General features: G+C 47.9%; 1 protein-coding gene across 10 annotated transcripts in view; it reads right to left on the bottom strand.

Annotated features, from left to right (window-relative positions):
* SMTN (smoothelin) overlaps window positions 1-18,858 on the bottom strand; it is a 79,502-nt gene extending 60,644 nt beyond the window's left edge. For 6 of the 10 annotated variants that reach the window (XM_083717064.1, XM_083717067.1, XM_083717065.1 and 3 more), the window contains exons 1-2: window positions 18,721-18,833; window positions 16,830-17,025 (exon numbers count right to left, since the gene is read on the bottom strand). In XM_083717064.1, the coding sequence (XP_083573190.1) occupies window positions 16,830-16,880 (51 nt within the window). In that variant the 5' untranslated portion in view covers window positions 16,881-17,025; window positions 18,721-18,833. Of the gene's footprint in view, window positions 1-16,829; window positions 17,026-18,720 lie in introns of all 10 variants that reach the window. The other 4 variants (XM_083717058.1, XM_083717061.1, XM_083717063.1 and 1 more) reach the window with 2 other exon arrangements.
* Window positions 18,859-19,910: the final 1,052 nt, after the last annotated feature.

The following is a 19,910-nucleotide window of genomic DNA, read 5'->3' as shown; positions in this document are numbered from 1 at the left end:
CAGACCTCTCTAGCTGTGTATCTATTAGACAACTCCCGCCAGATATAACCCTCTTCCTAAACCGCAGGTAAAACCACCACCTGCCCTCCATTTGCCCTGCAGTGGGACTTGGGGACTCCCCTGCAAAAAAAAATCAAAAATCCTGAGAACTTAGTTTATGAAGGGTGCCAGGAACTAGGGTGCCGTGACAGGGTGAACTACAGTTCCCAAGATTGTTTTTTGTAGGGGAAAAGCCATGTGCTTGAAACATGTGGTGTGCACAGAGTCAACATTTTTTTTTTCATATCCCATCAACCCTGAAAGGCAAACACAATTTCATACTGGAATAAGAAGTACAGTGTACCTCAGGTGAAGTACTTAATTCGTTCGGGAGGTCCGTACTTAACCTGAAACTGTTCTTAACCTGAAGCACCACTTTAGCTAATGGGGCCTCCTGCTGCTGCTGCCGCGCCGCCGGAGCACGATTTCTGTTCTCATCCTGAAGCAAAGTTCTTAACCTGAGGTAATATTTCTGGTTTAGCAGAGTCTGTAACCTGAAGCGTATGTAACCCGAGGTACCACTGTACGTAAAAAGTGAGTGGGGAAAACTTTTCCCCCAGACTTTTACTGCATTCAAGCTCTGAGTTTAATTTCACAACTGCCTTTAAGTTTCCTTTTGTTTTTAAGCATTCACAAATCATTTTTTGCCCTTTGTACCAGTTCTGGGAGAACCTCGTAAAAGAAAAAGAAAGCACAATTGAGTTTCTCTACCCACACCGCCCTCTTTTCAAAAAAAACTCCATTCTTATGGGACTTTGAAAAGAATTCCCTTCTATTTTTTTTTTCAAGTTTTGCAGCTTGCTTTTTTTGAGGGGGTGGAGGGGATAGTAAAACATGCACCCCCAAAATGAAGGAGAAGGGGAGTCCAAAGATATGCAGTTACAGCTGGAGAGTGTGTATTGGTGTGATCCAGGTACAAGACTGTGACCATTTGCCACCACTGCCCTTTTGCTAAACAAAGCCAGGCCTCAGTGAGTGGTGAGTGGTGCTTAATTCATCAACTCGAATTAGCCAGGCTGGAATTCCAAAGGGATTCCCACCCACTTCCTTCTCCCACTACAAGCAGGCATTCCTGGACTTGGACTCACAGAGGCTGGAGGTAGCTGAGCAGCCTGGGAACAAGATTTGCATCCCACACAGGCAGGAGCTCCAGAAGGATAGGGTGCAGGGGGAGGGAGCCAGCCACCCCTCCTTTTGAGAATGGTACGTTCCCAGACTCTGGTACACTGCCCTCACCCTGGAGGTTCCACTTGGCTCTCCTGGACAACAGCAGGAGAGAGAGATTAGTGACCTGTGAGTGATTTTGAACTAAGTTTTACTCGGTTTTATTATAGGAATTCTAAGGTCTCAAATAAAGTCGTACAGTCATACCTCAGGTTGAATGTGCTTCGGGATGAGCGCGTTCAAGTTGCGCTCCATGGCAACCCAGAAGTAACGGAGAGCATTACTTCCGGGTTTCGCCGCTTGCGCATGCGCAGACGCTCAAAATGACATAACGCACATGCAGAAGCGTTGAAACATGATCCGTGCATGCGCAGACGCACGGACACGGGTTATGTTTGCTGCTAGATGCGAACGGGGCTCCAGAACGGATCCCGTTCACATCTAGAGGTACCACTGTACCTCGGAAGTCTAACAGAATCCATTCCAGAGGTCTGTTCGACTTCCAAAACGTTCAACTTCCAAAGCGCAGCTTCCGATTGGCTGCAGGAAGCTCCTGCAGCCAATTGGAAGCCGTGGAAGTCCCACCGGTTTTCGAATGTTCTTTCGGAAGAACACTCACTTCCGGGTTTTTGACTGACTCCCAAGGCATTCGGGAGCTGAGGTGCGACAGTACAGAATAAATGTTGATAATTACACAAGGTAAAGATACATAAAAGGTAAAGGTACCCCTGCCCGTACGGGCCAGTCTTGACAGACTCTGGGGTTGTGCACCCATCTCACTCAAGAGGCCAGGGGCCAGCGCTGTCCGGAGACACTTCCGGGTCACGTGGCCAGCGTGACATCGCTGCTCTGGCGAGCCAGAGCCGCACACGGAAACGCCGTTTACCTTCCCGCTGGTAAGCGGTCCCTATTTATCTACTTGCACCCGGAGGTGCTTTCGAACTGCTAGGTTGGCAAGCGCTGGGACCGAGCAGCGGGAGCGCACCCCGCCGCAGGGATTCGAACCACCGACTCTAAATATTCCCTCCGCCTCCTTAGTCCTCTCTGCCTGAGAACAGGTAGGCAGATAGCAATCTGGAGAAGTTCCTGAAGGGATTCCTCTCCTATATCTATGAACCTCCTTTGTATTGTCATTGTTTGCCTAGATGCTCTGCATTGAGGGATGTCTGCTGGCATCCTGATTGTCTTATCAAATGCTGATGTTTTGTGTAAACTGTGTCTGGAACTATGTAAAACGTGCTATTGCACACCTTGGCCTGCCTGAGCCACAGCAACCCCACTTTATGTGAGATGTAATTTCAGGCTGCAGAGAGGGTGTCCTTCTTCTCCACGCCAAAATGCAAACGCTTAAAAGAGATGTTTCTTCTGGGCTCTGGGTCTCTCTTGCCTCCTTGCCAGGAGGGGAGGGAGCTCTGTTGCAACAGAAAAATAAAGATCTGCCTTGCTTTCACTGCCTCCTGCCTCCATCCATTAATCTCTGACGGATCATGGACTTAGGGGACTCAGTCCCTTGGGGAGTTGGGCAGCAAAAGCCAACCACCCCTTTTTTTCTACCTCAGTTTTCAACCAGTGTCCTGTGGCACCCTGGGGTGCCTTGAATGTTGGTCAGGGGTGCCACAGGGCACACTGGCCTCAGTCCCTCTTTCCTTCTTGTTTATCTGCCTCCCAAAGGCTTGCACAGCTGTTTGTTACAGCAGCCTTGTCTACAAGCTCCCCAGGTGAATGGTGCCTCTGGGCCTGGCCACGGGGTGCTTCTCAGGCCCCCATGGGGCAGTGTGAGGAGGCACCCCTCTTTGGGGCAGGGGAGGAAGCTCAGAGACCAGGGGCGGCAGCTGTAGCTGCCCAGAGGACTCCCAAGGAGAGGGGAGAGAACACACAAGGGAGGGTGTTTGAAAAAGGGTGAGGGGCTGCCAGCTCTGTAGGCAAGGGGTGACACAACTGAGCCCCACAGGGGTGCCGCAGAAAGAATGCAATTGGTCCAGGGGGCTGTGGACCCAAAAAGGTTGAAAACCTCTGATTAGATAAGGGGTCAGCAAACTTTTTCAGCAGGGGGCCGGTCCACTGTCCCTCAGACCTTTTGGGGGGTCGGACTATATTTTTTTGGGGGGGTGGGGAATGAACGAATTCCTATGCCCCACAAATAACCCAGAGATGCATTTTAAATAAAAGGACACATTCTACTCATGTAAAAAATCGCTGCAGATTTAGAAGGTGATTGGGCTGGATCTGGCCCCCGGGCCTTAGTTTGCCTACCCGTGGATTAGAGAAAACACCCCGCTGAAATTAATGAAACCTATAGGGCCAGTGTGGAGCCCCCCCCCCCACTTAAGAGCACAGGGATAGTACTTGGAAGACCAGGGTTCGAATCCCCCACTCAGCCATGAAACTCTCTGAATGACCTTGAGCCAGCCCCTGTCTCTCGGTCTTATATTAAAACAATATTTTTTTTATTTTAAAAAATCATTTAACATATTGATGATTTAACCATTCACCCCCTCCTGGAATAGAAGAAAAGGCCCAAACCCTACAAAAATTCTATAATCTACCCCACTAGCAGTACGGGGAGGAGGAGGGGAAGTGTTTCAGGAACTTAACCCACCCTCATTCCCATCTGCAGGGAGACACCCCCCAGAAGCAAAGGCGGCCTGCCACACCCCACATTTCCTCGTCCCCACCCAAAGGGGGCGGCCGCAACCTGGAGCCCTTGATTCAAGGTGAATGAGAAACAAAAGAGGCATTCAAACCAGCCAACCCGAGGAGGGTGGCACCCAGCCAGCACCTTGCCCTGTGCCAGCCAAGGCAGTGGCAGGCAGGATCCGGGAGGCAGATTGTGCAGGTGTGCCAGTCGGCCTTCCCTTCGCCAGCTAGCTGGGTGAACAGGTGAGCCCCAAGCAAGGTGGAGGGAGGGAGGAGAACCAAACAGGTAAAGACTCAGAACTCCTTATCTTCCACACCACCTGGCTGAAAAGGGGCTTAAGCTGTTCTCTCCCCACCCCTTGGGGGTTGGCCTTGTTACCTGACTAGGTAGGAAGGAGAGAGAAGGGCTGTGGTTCAGTGCCGGAGCATCTGCTTTGCATAATAATGACAGTCTCAGTTTTGATCCCCAGCATGTCCAAGTAGGGCCCTTGCTTGAAATCCTAGATAGATGCTGCCAGTCCATGTTGACAGTGCTGAGTTAGATGAACCAATGGTCTGAACCAGTAAAGGGGCACGGCTTTGTAGTGTAGAGCATCTATCTGTCTTACATGCATAAAGTCCCGGGTTAAATCCCTGGCAACTCCGAGTATCTGCTGCCAATCAGTGCAGACAACACTGAGCTAGATGGGCCAACAGATAGCCGAGTATCTGCTTAGCATATAGAAGGATCCCTGGTCCCATTCCCAATGGCATTTCTAGTTAGGGCTAGGAACATCCCCTGCCTGACACCCTGGAGAGCTGCTGCTGCCAGTCAGAGTCAGCGATGCTGTGCCAGATGTACCAATCATCCCGAATCTGCGGAGGACTGCAGCTGCGCACCAGCCCTTTTCCTTTTTCCACCCACCCTTTGCTGGAGCACACACAATCCCCTCCGTGCCCAGCCCTCAGGAATGCATTGGCAGGGAAAAAAGTTATAGGGGGAATCTTGCTGCTATTTGGAGGGGGGCATGGATGGAGGTGGCAGTGGGGCACAGGAATGCAAGCACAGGATGGGTAAAGATGGGGCAGAGAGGTGGGGAGAGGAGGAAACCTGGCTGAAGGGCAGGAGAGGAGAGAGAAGGAAGAGAAAGGGAGAAAGGGAAAAATAGAGAAGAGCATAGTTTTCTCCTTATATGGGCTAATCCCCTCTTAGCCTGAGTGAAGAAATAAGACCAGCCTCCAGTCTCCAAAAGTTCAGAGAGCAGGATCAAAATAACAAGGGAGAGACCTCCAAGCCCCCCACCACCAAAAAGAGAGGGGTCCCAGTGGGGCAGGGGAATTCTAACCCTCCGCAATTTCATCATCGGGCTGGATAGCAAAAAATAAAATAAAATAAACCCGCACAGATCAATAACAATGTTGTTCGGCTGTTATTTTACAACAAATAAATCATTTCCACTGCAAAACGGTAACATCCTTGACTTCACGTTGTCCACTACTGCAACAGTTGTACTGTGAATCTGCTTAAACCTTTGTTGCCGGCATATTTTGAAAACCTGTGAACAAAAATATTTGCTGAAAAGTAATTTCTGACGGTGCACTTTTAACCAGGTCTTTTTTTAGAACCAGGTAGACACCACCTTGAGCTCACTGGCGGAAAGGCGAGATCTAAATGTAGTAAACAATGTTATCTGTAGGTTAAAGGAGGGCAGCTTTTGAACTCGCCTCCCGGGTCACCCCAAGGGAACTGAGACTGAGAACAGGTAGGGCTAATTGTCAAATATTGTAAAAATATTCCATGAAGCTGCTTTGAAGGAACTGGCTTGCAGCTTTAAAAACTGGCTTTTTGCTTTTTAAATAGACACAGCTACGTGTTATTTCAGTTTAATTTTCCTCTTCTTCTTTCTTATTAATTTTGCAACTGCAGGCAGATCTGGGCTTTTGAGGCAAGAGGGAAAGCGTTCTCATTTATATCTTCTCTAACATTGTTTAAAAAGGTAGATTAAATTAATATACTGTCTTGCTTTTTAAACTTTGCACAAAATTGTTGGCACATTATAAATTGAGTCATAATAACCCTTAGATTAACAGCTACATTTTAAAAAGGCAATTTCATTGTTTCCACACTAAAGAGTTGTAACTATTTACTTTCGGAGCTAACATAAGTATCAGATTGGTTGATGATTAAAGTTTTTTGTTGAGCTGAGGTAATGCTTTAAAACTACCCGACCAAATCTTTGACCCGCAGAACACGGAAGGTTATAGAAAGCCTGTTTTCAGAGCACAGAGAGACTAAGATCACCATTTTTCCTCACAACAACCCTGAGAGGTAGGCTAGGGTGGGGAAAAGAAATACTGAATTGCTGCCCAGCACATACCTTACAGGCCGCAGAACCAAGCAGGGATTGGAGCAGAGATTTCCCCATAGGCAAACCCAACACACTAAACCGGAATTAAAGGGTGCTGGAGATTTAGAGGGAAACAAGTCCGAGAAACTACAAGACGATTTTTGGCAAAACCTCCATGCCATTCCAGGCAACAATTGGTTCTTGAACCTTCCTTCGCTGAAAACGACAGCTAACCCATATGACAGTCAAGTACTGTAGAGACAGAAGCTGAACCACAGAGCTCCTTCTTAATGAGGACTAGAACCACAGTTTTCCATCTTTAAACCAAAAACTGAATCAAGTATCACATTCCATTATACTATTTCGGCAACAGAATCTGGGTTCAAGGCTGGCCTGGAACAGAAGGGAAGATCTGGGGAAACTGGTCTGTTTGCTATGCATCTGGGCACCTCTTAAGGTGCCTGGATAGCTCATTTAGTTAGAGTGTGGTGCTGATAACGCCAAGGTTGCAGGTTCGATCCCCGTATGGGACAGCTGCATATTCCTGCCTTGCAGGAGGTTGGACTAGAATTCAGGCAAACTCGGCCCTCCAGATATTTTTTGGCCTACAATTCCCATGATCCCTAACTAACAGGAACAGTGATCAGGGATGATGGGAATCGTAGGCCAAAAACATCTCTAGGGCCGAGTTTGCCTATGCCTGGACTAGAGGATCCTCAGGGTATCTCTTCCAATTTTATGATTATGCATGGTAGTTCTCGAGTCTGAAGGAGGAGGTCTTAAGTCTACACTTTACAACAAGCAGATGCAATTTTGAATCAATCACTGGTTTCAAAGCCACCGTTTTTTTCGTCTTTTGAAATACCCAAAAGACAACCAGCTGCGAGGCTGCTAATCAAGACATAAGAGCAACCAGGTAGGGTTAGCCCATGCAGGCATGTGATTCCGCAATTCTGCTTCCTGTGTGCTCATCCAAACAGAACGAGAGCCCTCTGGAACAGGCTTCAAGAGATGGGAAGGACTGGAGAAAAACCAGAAAAATTGGGGGCGGGGGTTTTTCCCCTATTTTTCGGGGGGGGGGGTTTCCAGGCCTTCCCACCTCTAGGCTTTATATTTTCAAAAATAGGCCCTGTCAGGGAGAGGGAGGGTGGGATATGTAAAGTGCAGTCAAAACCAACAATTCACGATTGCTAGATAGGTGCAGGGTAAGAGCCGATGCTCACAGAGTTTTGCTGTAAGTTTGCTAGGGAGAACTCTGGTGAGAAACACTCTCACTGTGTCCTCACAGAGAGAGGACATAGCTATATTGTGTTTTTCAGTTTATTTGTTGTTGCGACCATCGTGGCCATTTCAACCATCACTACAAAGAAATATGCCTTCTCTTCATACGATACAGAATGCACATAGATACACCAGTAAAAGACAGTGCATAGCTATACAGCGGTACCTCGGAAGTCCATTCGACTTCCAAAATGTTCAGAAACCAAGGAGCGGCTTCCAATTGGCTGCAAGAAGTTCCTGCAGCCAATCAGAAGCCGCGTTGGACGTTCAGATTCCAAAGAATGTTCGCAAGCCAGAACACTCGCTTTGCGGCGTTCGGGAGCCAAAACATTCAACTCGCAAGGTGTTCGGGAGGTACTATTTTATATATATATATATATAAAGGTACGACCAATATATATATATATATATATATATATATATATATATATATATATATATCGGTATATATTCTGGATTGCTGATGAGATGAAGAGAATAAAGATCAATAAATTAAAATTAAAATCTAAGCTTCTTTTTAAGCTGCAAAGGGATACCACTCCTCACAAATGTGAGGAAGGATTATATCTAATAAATATATCCTAGCATCTATTCACATCCCTATAGGGAGTCTCCTCCACATAGCAGCCTGCTGGCACCACAGCCCATCATCTCATTCTGCAAATGATATTGTGTGCCCGCCGCGAAGGGCACAGAGGAGCAGGTGGCCAGCACTGGGTCCCAGACACACCTCTCTGCCTGACTTCCTGAAAAAGCAGCCCGCCCCAGTGCACCTGTTCTCGTTCTCCAACCAAGCACACACAGCCTCAGAGCTGTCAGCATAGGTAAACATCCCTGTTGGGTCATGTCAGTGGAACATCTCCTCCAGGATGTTCCCACACCTACCTGCAGATGCGAAGGACTGAACCAGGGATCTTCTATATGCAAGCCACATGCTGTACGGCTTAGGCCCAGTTTAAATCTATCTCCTTAAGTTAATCCATTTATTTACAGGTTCATAATATAGCAAGGTAGACTTCAATGTACAGATAAAATCGGCAAAACATATAGCGATCGGTAAAGCCATAAACAACCATCATCAACAAACCAAAGACCGATTCGATTAAGAGAAAAGATCACGTTGCAAAGTCCGGTCTAAACAACAACAACCAAGTTTCAAAAAGTCATGTGATGGTTCCTGCTGAACCTCTAGTGGCAGGGAGTTCCACAGGGCAAGGCCTGCCATAGACCCAGTCCCCAGCAAAGGGCAGCCAAACCTCAGGGGCCACGTGGGAAAGTGAAAGTGTCCCATCAGAGGATCTCGGCGACAGAGGTGGAGCATAAGGAATCAGGTCTAAGGGACTTGGGCTCAAGTTATTTAGGGCTTTGTGAATTAGCACAGGTACCTTAAATGTGGCCCAGCAGCAAATCAGCAACCAGGGACACTCTCTCAGCCACAGAGGAACAGATTGCCAGGAATAGGATCCTGTGATGCCTCGGCTTGAATGTGGGGACCTTGTTTGAAAGGCTGGTGCTGTTTCACAGATCTACATCCTTTACCCTCAAAAGAAATTAGGATTCTAGTCCTTATGGCTCTAAAAAGAAAGAGTTGGACTGAATGGGATGCTGCATATTGTTTTCATTTCTATACCACTTTAGATTTTAAAGAACAGATCTCAAAGCGGCTGACGACACATTGAAACATCAAATATAACAATCCGGACTAAAACACGAAAATATTTCAGATCCTTCTCTAAGTGACATTCTGCTGGACCCATGCTGGTCGCAAAATGTGCCTGGCACCTGGCTAATTTCGAACTCTGACTCCAGCCTCTTAGGAAAAAACAGGTCTTGATCTTGCCTCCGATGGTCAGTCCTCATCGCCTCACCTCAAAGAAGGTATTGTAGAGCTGGAAAACGTTCAGAAAAGGGCAACCAAAATGATCAAAGAGGCAGAGCGACTCCCACACGAAGAAAGGTTGCAGCGTTTTGGACTTTTTTAGTTTGGAAAAAAGGCGAATAAGAGGAGAAGTTTATACACAATTATGCACGGCGTGCAGAGTAGATATAGAAAAGGTTTTCTCCTGCCCTCAACACTAGAACTGGTAGAGACATCCAGTGAAGCTGGATATTCTGGATAGATAAAAGAAAGTCCTCCTTCACACAGCAGAGAGACTGTGGAACTCCCTCCCACAGGAGACAGTGATGGCCACCAACTTGAATGGCTTTAAAAGGGTTTTTGACAGTCAGTTTTGCCATCTCGGCATAGTCCATCAGCTTGTTTTTCCATTCTTCTCTGAGTAGGGATTTATCCATCTTTTTTCCATCTCTGGGCTAGTAGCATCCGGGTGGCTGTTGCTCCATACATAAAAAACTGACTGGAAAACTCAGAACCCAAGAGGACAAAAACTTTATAAAATTGAATAAGGAAAATTTATAAGTTACTTAGGAGACCACTGTAAGCAGATGGAAACAAAAGCAGGATTTTGATTTCACTTGCAGTGTAAAAATTACCATGGTTTGATATAAAAATTGAAGTATGGATGAATATGCAGTAGTAGATGTTTAAAACAAGACCGCATGGAGAGGATTGTGGGGGGGAGTCCCGAGATTTGGACAATCTATTTATATAGATTATTTTTATTTTAAAAAATCTGTTTATTTGAACTTTGCATTTGTAAAACCAATAAAAATTATTTCAAAAAAATAAAAGAGGTTTTGACAAATCCATGAAGGCTATCAAGCCACAATGGCTATGCTGTCTCCATAGCTGGAAGCAGTAATGCTTTCGAAGACCAGTTTTGCTGGAAACAGCAGGAGTTTGGGCTCAGATATTGCTTGTTGGTTTCCCACAGGTATCTTGGTGGGTCACTGTGAGCAGAAAATCCTGGACCAAAAGGGCCATTTGGCTTGATGCAGCAAGTTTGTCTTATATACGGCCGACTCTTGAGTAAACTTGTGCAGAAGGAAGGCTTGCAAAGCCAGGGACGTGGCCTGAGAATCACATATCTTCTGGCCAATGGACAGAGCAATTTTCCTTGAAACAGCACCTGAGCATTTTCTTTACACTATCCCAGAAGGTAGCACGTTTGCCCGATGGGAGAAGACAGCTGAGAATTAGCACAGGTCCTGATCACAGTGTGTTGCCAGCTTCAGGCAAACTAATCTTGTTGTGGCAGGAATGGGGGGGGGGCAAGGGGGAGTTGCTGGTTAACCGAAACCTGGCATTATATGCACGTCACAAGTTTTTAAGGGGCCTCTAGGCCAAAGCTTCTTTGGCACTCGGGCTGAAGGATAAATCAAGCTAGCAGGTTGTGTTTTTAAGCATCTCACAGAACAGGCTTTTTTTGCCCGTGAAGCCGGTATTTGCCACGGCGTAGCAGCAAAACGGACAAACAGAACGACGCTTGTGCAAACAAATAGAAGAACGGGAGATAGCAGAAAACACAAGGACACGGTGTGCCGGTCACCTGCCTCTGGCAAACCGGCGACCAGAGCAAAAACAGCCCCAGGTGCTCAGAGCAGGCGATGGGACGAAGCGTACCTCAAGGTAGGAAAAGGATTGCGTGAACTTTAAGACGGCACGATTTGGCAGCTCAAGTGTCCCCAAGTGCCTTGTAAATAGTTGACATTTAGAGCATTGGACTAGGCCCTGGGAGAGCAGGGTTCGAATCCCCACTCAGTCAGGAAGCTCATTGGGTGACCTTGGGCCAGCCACCGTCTCTCAGAATAACCTACATAGCAGGGCTGTTGTGACGATAAAATGGAGAGGTGAAGAATCATGTTCACCACCTTGAGCTCTTTGTAGGAAAGGTGGGATATAAACATAGAAATAGTAATAGTAGTAGTGGATAATAATAATACAATGATCCTATAAGGTAGGCTGCTGTTATTCTTCCCATAGTCTTCCCTGAGACCTCCAGGTATAGGGCGGTACAGTGGTACCTTGGGTTTTCGACCTTAATCCATTTTGGAAGTCCGTTCAACTCCCGAAACCATACAAAAACCAAGGTGCGGCTTCCAATTGGCTGCAGGAGCTTCCTGCACTCAAGCGGAAGTTGAGTCGGACGTTCGGCTTCTGAAAAACGTTCGCAAACCGGAACACTTACTCCGGGTTTGCGGCATTCAGGAGGCGATCTGTTCGGGAGCCAAGGCGTTCAAGAACCAAGGTACCACTGTATAGAAAGTCAATAAAAATAATAAAAGAATAATAATATTACAGATTGGACAGAGCTGCGAGGACAAAGGGCTACTATCTCCAGCACAGATGACATGAGATTTGAAGCTGGGGTTCACAGCTCATGCTCAGCCCTGACACTACTTGCACTAAGTTTTGAAGTGGTACAAGAGGGAGCCATAGAACCCAGCTAGTGACAAGTTTGTGGGGGCTGCGAAGGAAGAGTCTATTGCAGAAAACATCAACATGCAACGGCTTGGGGAGGTAGCCTCCAACCATACCATTAAACCCAGAATAACTGCTCTTCAGCCACATTACACTATTCATTGAGGAAAATAGCTCAGCTGGTTTGAGCGTGGTGCTGATAATGCCAAGGTCACAAGTTTGATCCCCGTATGGGACAGCTGCATATTCCTGCATTGCAGGGGTTGGACTAGATGACTCACAAGGTCCCTTCCAACTCTACAATTCTAGGATTAATTCAAAGCACTTTAGAAACAGGAATGGCTTCCCCCCAAAGAATCCTGGGAGCTGTAGTTTGTTAAGGATGCTGAGTGGTCAGGAGACACCCCCCATTCCCCCTCAGAACTACATTTCCCAGAGTTCCCTGGGAAGAGCGACTGACAGTTAAACCACTCTGGGGATTGAAGCCGGACGACCTTCTGCATGCAAAGCAAGTGCTCCACTGAGCTCAAGCATCCAGCTCAGTGTTGTTTACACTGACTGGCAGCAGCTCTCCAGGGTGTCAGGCAGGGGGGTCTTTTCCCAGCCCTACCTCAAGATCAGGGCTCAGCAACCTTTTTCAGCCATGGGCCGGTCCACCATCCCTCAGACCTTATGGGGGGCCGGACTATATTTGGGGGGGGGGTGAACAAATTCCTATGCCCCACAAATAACCTAGAGATGCATTTTAAATAAAAGGACACATTCTACTCATGTAAAAACACGCTGGTTCCTGGACCATCTACAGGCCGGATTTAGAAGGCAATTGGGCCGGATCTGGCCCCCGGGCCTTAGGTTGCCTTGTTGTTGTTTAGCCGTTTAGTCGTGTCTGACTCTTTGTGACCCCATGAACCAGAGCACGCCAGGCACTCCTGTCTTCCACTGCCTCCCGCAGTTTGGTCAAACTCATGTTTGTAGCTTAAAGAACACTGTCCAACCATCTCGTCCTCTGTCGTCCCCTTCTCCTTGTGCCCTCCATCTTTCCCAACATCAGGGTCTTTTCCAGGGAGTCTTCTCTTCTCACGAGGTGGCCAAAGTATTGGAGTCTCAGCTTCAGGATCTGTCCTTCCAGTGAGCACTCAGGGCTGATTTCCTTAAGAATGGATAGGTTTGATCTTCTTGCAGTCCGTGGGACTCTCAAAAGTCTCATTCAGCACCATAACTCAAAAGCATCAATTCTTTGGCGATCAGCCTTCTTGATGGTCCAGCTCTCACTTCCATACATCACTACTGGGAAAACCATAGCTTTAACTATACGGACCTTTGTTGGCAAGGTGATGTCTCTGCTTTTTAAGATGCTGTCTAGGTTTGTCATTGCTTTTCTCCCACGTTAGGTTGCCTACCCCTGCTCAAGATGCTACAGATTGAACCTTGGAGCTTCTGCGTTCCACACGGCTGATGCTCTCCCACTGAGCAGCAGCAGCATCTCCCAGGTCACTCAAACAAGGGACTTCCTCTCACAGTGTTTCTCAAGCTTGGGTCCCCGAGTCGTCGTCGGGACTACACCTCCCATCATCCCAACTAGCAGCAGCAGTGCTCCGGGATGATGGGAGTTGTAATCCAACAACAGCTGAGAAACACAGCTAGGCCAATTCTTTTAGAACTAGCGCAGTAGTGAACAGCCCCTGCATCTCCCAGCCCACCCAACACCTCTCCAGCTGTGATGCTCAGCCCTGAACAATCTCCAGACATCTCTTATCCAAAGGGTGGGGAGATGGAGAGGTCCAATAGGGAGAAGTTTCTCCAGGAGAGAGAAAAGAGAGAGAGAGAGAGAGAGAGAGAGAGAGAGAGAGAGAGAGAGAGATGTTCCAACCTCCTTCTCCAGCTCTGAATGATGTATATCCCCTCCTGGGCAGGGCAGGGCACTGGAAACGGAATTTGGCACAGAGAGAGAGAGAGAGAGAAGACGATCTGGAAGGCACACAAAGAGCCCTTGTAAAGCTCATCAGCTCATTTCAAGGCCAACAGCTCCAGGGACCAGGTGAGCCAAAATGGGCTCAGGGACAGCTCATTTTCAAAGGGCGCCGGGCACCCACTTGGTTTGGCAGGCAAAGGACACCTACAGAAGATGCAAAACTGGCAAACTTTTACGAGAGGAAAGAACGTCACGTGCCGGCCATAAAACCAACGGATTCCTGTTGCCTAAGATGGTTCCACTTCCCCAGCCTGGCAGAGCCCTCCTGGATCAGGCCAGAGGCCTGTTTAGTGCAGCATCCTGTTCTCACAGTGGCCCTAGCCAGATGCTTAAAGGTAAAGGGACCCATGATCATTAGGTCCAGTCGTGGACGACTCTGGGGTTGCGGCGCTCATCTCGCTTTACTGGCCAAGGGAGCCGGTGTACAGCTTCTGGGTCATGTGGCCAGCATGACTAAGCCGCTTCTGGAGAACCAGAGCAGCGCACGGAAACGCCGTTTACCTTCCCGCCGGAGCGGTACCTATTTATCTACTTGCACTTTGATGTGCTTTCGAACTGCTAAGTTGGCAGGAGCAGGGACCGAGCAATGGGAGCTCACCCCGTCACGGGGATTCGAACCGCCGACCTTCCGATTGGCAAGTCCTAGGGTCTGTGGTTTAACCCACAGTGCCATCCGCATCCCAACCAGATGCTTACAAGATGCCTAAAAGCAGGATCTGAGCTGGGATTCCCAGCAACTGGCATTCAGAGTCATCCTCCCTTTGGAAGCAGAACACACCCATCGTGGAGGCAGAACATAGCCTGGCAATGTTGTCAGACTACAACTCCCATCAGCCCCGGCCAAGAACAGCCATATGAAGCAGGGGCTGATGGGAACCAGCGATACAGCAAGCCCTCAACTTTCCCAAGGTTATATTTCGGGGATCACACTTAAAGCCAAAATCAGGTGTAGTCAAAAAACATTGAGATGAATAGCAGGAGGGACTGCCCAAGTTTACACACACACACACACACACACACACACCCCCCAGATGCATGTCCTCTTTACACCCCCTTTTTAATTATTATTTTTTTAAGTTGCCAAGCGTGTAAAGCTGAATGCGCACTAGTTAAATGTGTGCTCGTTGTGGGATTACTGTATATAGAGGGCACCAGGCTGGAGCTGGGCTTACAAGAGTCCATGTTGCATTTCAAGTCTATTATTGGCAAGCGGAGTTCGTCTGCAAGGAGCCTGCTCCTTGCCTTTCCTTCCTAGCCCTCGCCCGGTGGCTTACAATTTCTAAACAGAGGTCAGGATTGGTCCCTTCCTTTGTGCATATTCGGAAGCATGGTGCACTCAATAAGTTCCCTTGGCAGGTGCAGAATTCTGCCTCTATGACATCAGCTGGGACTGATGGGAATTGCAGTCCAAAACATCTAGAGGAACACCAGGTTGAGGAAGGCGGCCGTTGAATTGCTTCTGATCAGTGTAGGCAATACTGGGTTAGATGGGACTGATGGACTGACTCGGTATACGATGGCCTCAAATTTTCACATGTGAGCTCATATATATGGGCCGCTACCAGTTTTGCAGAGAAGCCAGGTTCCTCCCTCCATCAGCTGTCACCTGGCAGCAATAGTCACTCTATCAAGATAAACTAAGGAAGAAAGAGAAGGGATGCAGGGCCACTCCACTGATGCAACAGGGAAACCAGCACCTTTTGATGGCATCTCACCTTGAGCTTTTTCACTTCAGGTGGTCATGAGAACTTGTACCAGACTCTGCTTACTACTTCCTCTGCCCTCCCAGTCCATTTTCCTTTTGTGCCGTGTACTTTCAAGATTCTATGCCTGAAAGCAAGGTAAACCATCCTGCGAGCCTTCATTAAGGTTTTTTAAAAGTAATAATCTTGTAGTAATAATAATAACCAAGATTTATTGTATTCAGAAAAGACCCGCTGAACTATTGCCCATTCATTTTACTGGATCTACTATTCTGAGTTTTACTTAGATTGGGGGCAATTCAGTCAGATGGGCGACATATAAATAATAAAACTATTCTTAGTAGCAGTAGCAGTACTATTTTTCTCCCATTTCATGGTGGAAGAACATGTTATGGCCAACATTAGACAAGTCTTAAGAACATAGATCCATCTAGCTCAGTATTGTCTACACTAACTGGCAGCAGCTCTCGGGGGTTCCGGAACAGAACAATCCCAGCCCTGCCTAGAGAGTGAACTTGGAACCTTTTGCATGCAAAGCAGATGCTCTGTCACTGAGCCAGAGACCTTCACTGTACTGCATCAGACCACTGAGTCCATCTAGTTCAGAATTGTCTGCACTGACTGGCAGCACCTGTCCAGGGTTTCAGCCACAGGACGTTGCAAGCCCTACCTGGAGGGTTGGACCTGCTACTTTCTGCCTGCAAAGCAGTTGTTTCCAGACACTCTAGCCTGTGCATGGACAGAAGACTACCTGGAGGCCCAAAAATATACCACCTTGACTTCCATGGTGAAAGACAAATGCGCACACACACACACACACACAAAGTCTGTCGTTCTTGCATCAAAGATCTGCAGACCTTCTGGGCTCTGAGAAGCAAGAAGCGTGCTGGGTGGAGAAGGCACTCTTGAAAGCCCCCTGGCTTCACTCTGGACTCTAAGAGCACATGAAGAAGAGTGCTAGATGAAGTCAATATCCCATCTAGTCCAGCATCCTGTTCTCACAGTGGCCAACCAGATACCTGTGGGAAACCCACAAGCCGGACTCAAGCACATTTTGCCTTATCTTTAAACTAAAAAGTCCAAACACTGAAACCTAGGGGAGTCGCTCCACTCCCTTGATAATTTCAGCTGCCCCTTTCCAAGTTTTCAATACCCATTCTGAGATGAGGCAGCCAAAACCGTACACAATGCTCCCAATGCATTTGCACCATAGATTCGTACAGCTGTGTTATATCGGCAGTTTCATTCACTCCTAACAATCCCTAGTGTGGAATTGGTGATCTGAACCCACAAGCAGCCAGCGATAGGTACCCAAAACTTTCTTAAATCCTCTGCAGCAATCTGCAGGCACCTTCCATAGGGCAGACATCCCGGGAGAAACTCACCAATTTCCGGAGCGCCCCCTCGTCCATGCTTAACAGCCTCTCCTCCGACATGTCCCCCGGTCAACGTCCAGCTTCCCACCTTCTGCCCCCCACCAAAGAAAAGACCCTCACAGTGGTCTCAAGACACCGCTTCCGTGTGCAAATTCTGGGAGCGTGGCCCGCTCAGCATCCGAACAGCCGGCTCAGAGGAGGAACTCTGGAAGAGAACAAACCACAGCTGCGTTAGGCGGGGGGGGGGGGGAGAGGAGGGAAAGAGATAATAATTGGGAGGTCTTTCCCCCGGAGTCATTAAACAGGGTGTTGAAAGGCAAATGGAGTCAGGGCAGCCAGATTCACTGGCTGCTAATCCCCAAACTGGAAAAAGAGACCGTCTGAACGCCAGTCCTGGCCGAGAACATCGTAGATCTCTCTTTCTCTCATGCACACACACCGGCCAACTGGCTTCCAGGAAACTCTGAAGAGTCCCTCAAGACACACAACCCCAGACCTAGAGAGAGAGAGAGAGAGAGAGACCTCTCCCCCTCTCTCAACTCCGTTTTCCAAGAGTTTGGCCAGGCAAGGAGCCTCAAGCAGAGCGCCAGAGTTTCTCAACTCATCGGGGAGAAAAGCTTTCCACCCAGCTCAGACACATACCGATTCCAAAGCCTGCCAAAAAGGCAGCGGGCCAGCTAGCATCTTGCCCACCCAGATACCCAACATATTTTTTTTGAGGGGGGGAGAAGGGCTGATTCAGGAAAATAAGCCTCGCGGAAGTCGGCACAACTGACTACTCACAAGAAATTGCTTCATTTTAATTGGGAGTGACAAACGGCCAGGCAGCATACTTACCGGGCTGGTGTCATCACTGACACACACAGAGAGATATTATATATATCCAGACACACGAGGTAACACAGGGCTGATAAGAAATGAATGGAAACTGATTTGGACCAGGAGAAAGAGGCTTCAGGTGCCTACTCAGACAGCAGACTCCCTTTGATATGTTGAATCCTCTCCGGAAGCCTACCTCACAGGGTTGTTGAGAGGATCAAGCAGGCTGACCCAGACATATATTAGCCTGAGCTTTTTTTTGGGAGGGGGGGTCAAAAGACAGTAAATAATATACAGTGTATATTGATTTAAGTTGTTATTTTTAAAAAGTATCCGTGGGAAGGATGGGGGCATAGCCCACAGGCAGTTTAACGTGCAGTTATGCAAAGTCTTTCATCCAGAATGGAACAAGAAACTCAATATTTTCGAGGTTCAGTAGATCTAGAAATAGAAGGTCCACATGGTTATGGCACAATGACTATTAAAATAGTGAAAAATCAAGTGAATGCTAACTTTTAAATCTTTCTACAGCTGCCAGGTAAGTGCCAACCGACGTCCACACACACACTCCAGAAACGACAGTACCTGGTACTTCAGGGGCCCAAAACCAGGTGTCAGGAAAGGGCAGCAACACACGAAGTTAATAGCAAGTATAGGAGGGAGGTGTGGGGTGAGAAATCCCATTTAATCCAGATTAAGGAATTTCATTGCGCACGCACATCTCTTTAGTAGCGCTTAAATGTGTAGCCTTTCCTGAAACCGATGTCCAAGTTGCGCACCCATTTTCAGGATTACCGACGACAAACCAGACGCGCTGTCCAGATTTGGGACAGACATCCTCTTCAATCCGGATCTACTAGCCTCACACATCCTCTGCAATCCGGATCTAGTCCACTGCGGTTCCCGAATCCAGTTAACCCGTTGACTTCTCTTCCTCTCAATAAAGACCCGCTTTACGTTGGCAACACACCTTTCCCAGTCCGGATTAGCCATTCACCTCCCCCCTCCGCTCCCATTAATCCGGATTAACTATTCACTCCCCCCCTCCCGCCTCCCACACAATCAAGAACAAGGCACGCACCTCGGCAGAACCGGCAGAGCCATGCAGGAGCCAAGCCCTGCCCCTATGCACTTTTCAAATCCCGATACAGATCCGCTCCCTCCGGCTCTCGAAGCACTTCTGAGCCAGCAACCCGCGCCGCGCCGCCAAATCCCAGCCTCCTCCTTCAAGGCCCCGCCCCGATTTTCTCGAAGGGACCAATCGCAGGGCAGTTCTGGCTCCGAACGCTCGCGGAACAGCTCTCCACCTTGCGCTATTGGTTCAATTCAATTGGGTGGCCACGCCTCCCTATGCCTGTAAGCCCGCCTTCCCCGCTTGGCATGCTGGGGGTTGTAGTTCAAGGTGGCTCCCCGGGATTGAAGACAAGACTGGCTCTCTTAAAAAACGACGTTTTTTAAGAGAAAGCTAATTGAAATTAAAGGTACTTAGCAGCCATTTCTGACAAGCTGCTTAGAGTTATTGTATCTTACTGCGGAATTGTCTTAATTGTTTATTTGCTTTTTGCATATATTTCCCCTCCAAATGATCATAATGTTATACTGATGGGAATGTCATTTACAGTAAGTAGAGGTTCTAGAATCTACTGTATATGTTATTTTCTAACACTTTGCTATCGGTTGTTAATTTTGTTGGAAGAGCGATAAGCAAGCATCAAATCAATTAAGTATTCCCGTTCATGACTAGCAGCTTTTAAAAAGCGTTAGTGGAGGACAGAAGTGCCTGGCGTTCTCTGGTCCATGGGGTCACGAAGAGTCGGACACGACTAAACGACTAAACAACATCTTTTAAGGCAGCCCCTTCAACAACAGCCCTACAAAGTAGGACAGCATTATTGTTGCTGTAGTGCAGGTTGGAGAGGTGTGAGCCTGAGAGAGTGTTTCCACCACAAGAACACCGCAGTACTCAAGAATTTATGGCAGAGGTAAAGGATTCTTCACACAGCACACAGTTGAACTGTGGACCTCACTCCCACATGAGGTAGTGATGGGCACCAATTTGGACAGCTTGAAAGCCTATACAGTGGTACCTCAGGTTAAGTACTTAATTCATTCCAGAGGTCCGTACTTAACCTGAAACTGTTCTTAACCTGAAGCACCACTTTAGCTAATGGGGCCTCCTGCTGCTGCCGCGCCACCGGAGCACAATTTCTGTTCTCATCCTGAAGCAAAGTTCTTAACCTGAAGCACTATTTCTGGGTGAGCGGAGTCTGT

The sequence above is a fragment of the Podarcis gaigeae genome (genome assembly GCF_964106915.1).
Source record: "Podarcis gaigeae genome assembly, chromosome: 16".
NCBI classification, from domain to species: Eukaryota; Metazoa; Chordata; class Lepidosauria; order Squamata; family Lacertidae; genus Podarcis; species Podarcis gaigeae.
The sequence above is the reverse complement of the archived record's forward strand: the minus strand, read 5'-3'. Positions and strand labels throughout refer to the sequence as shown.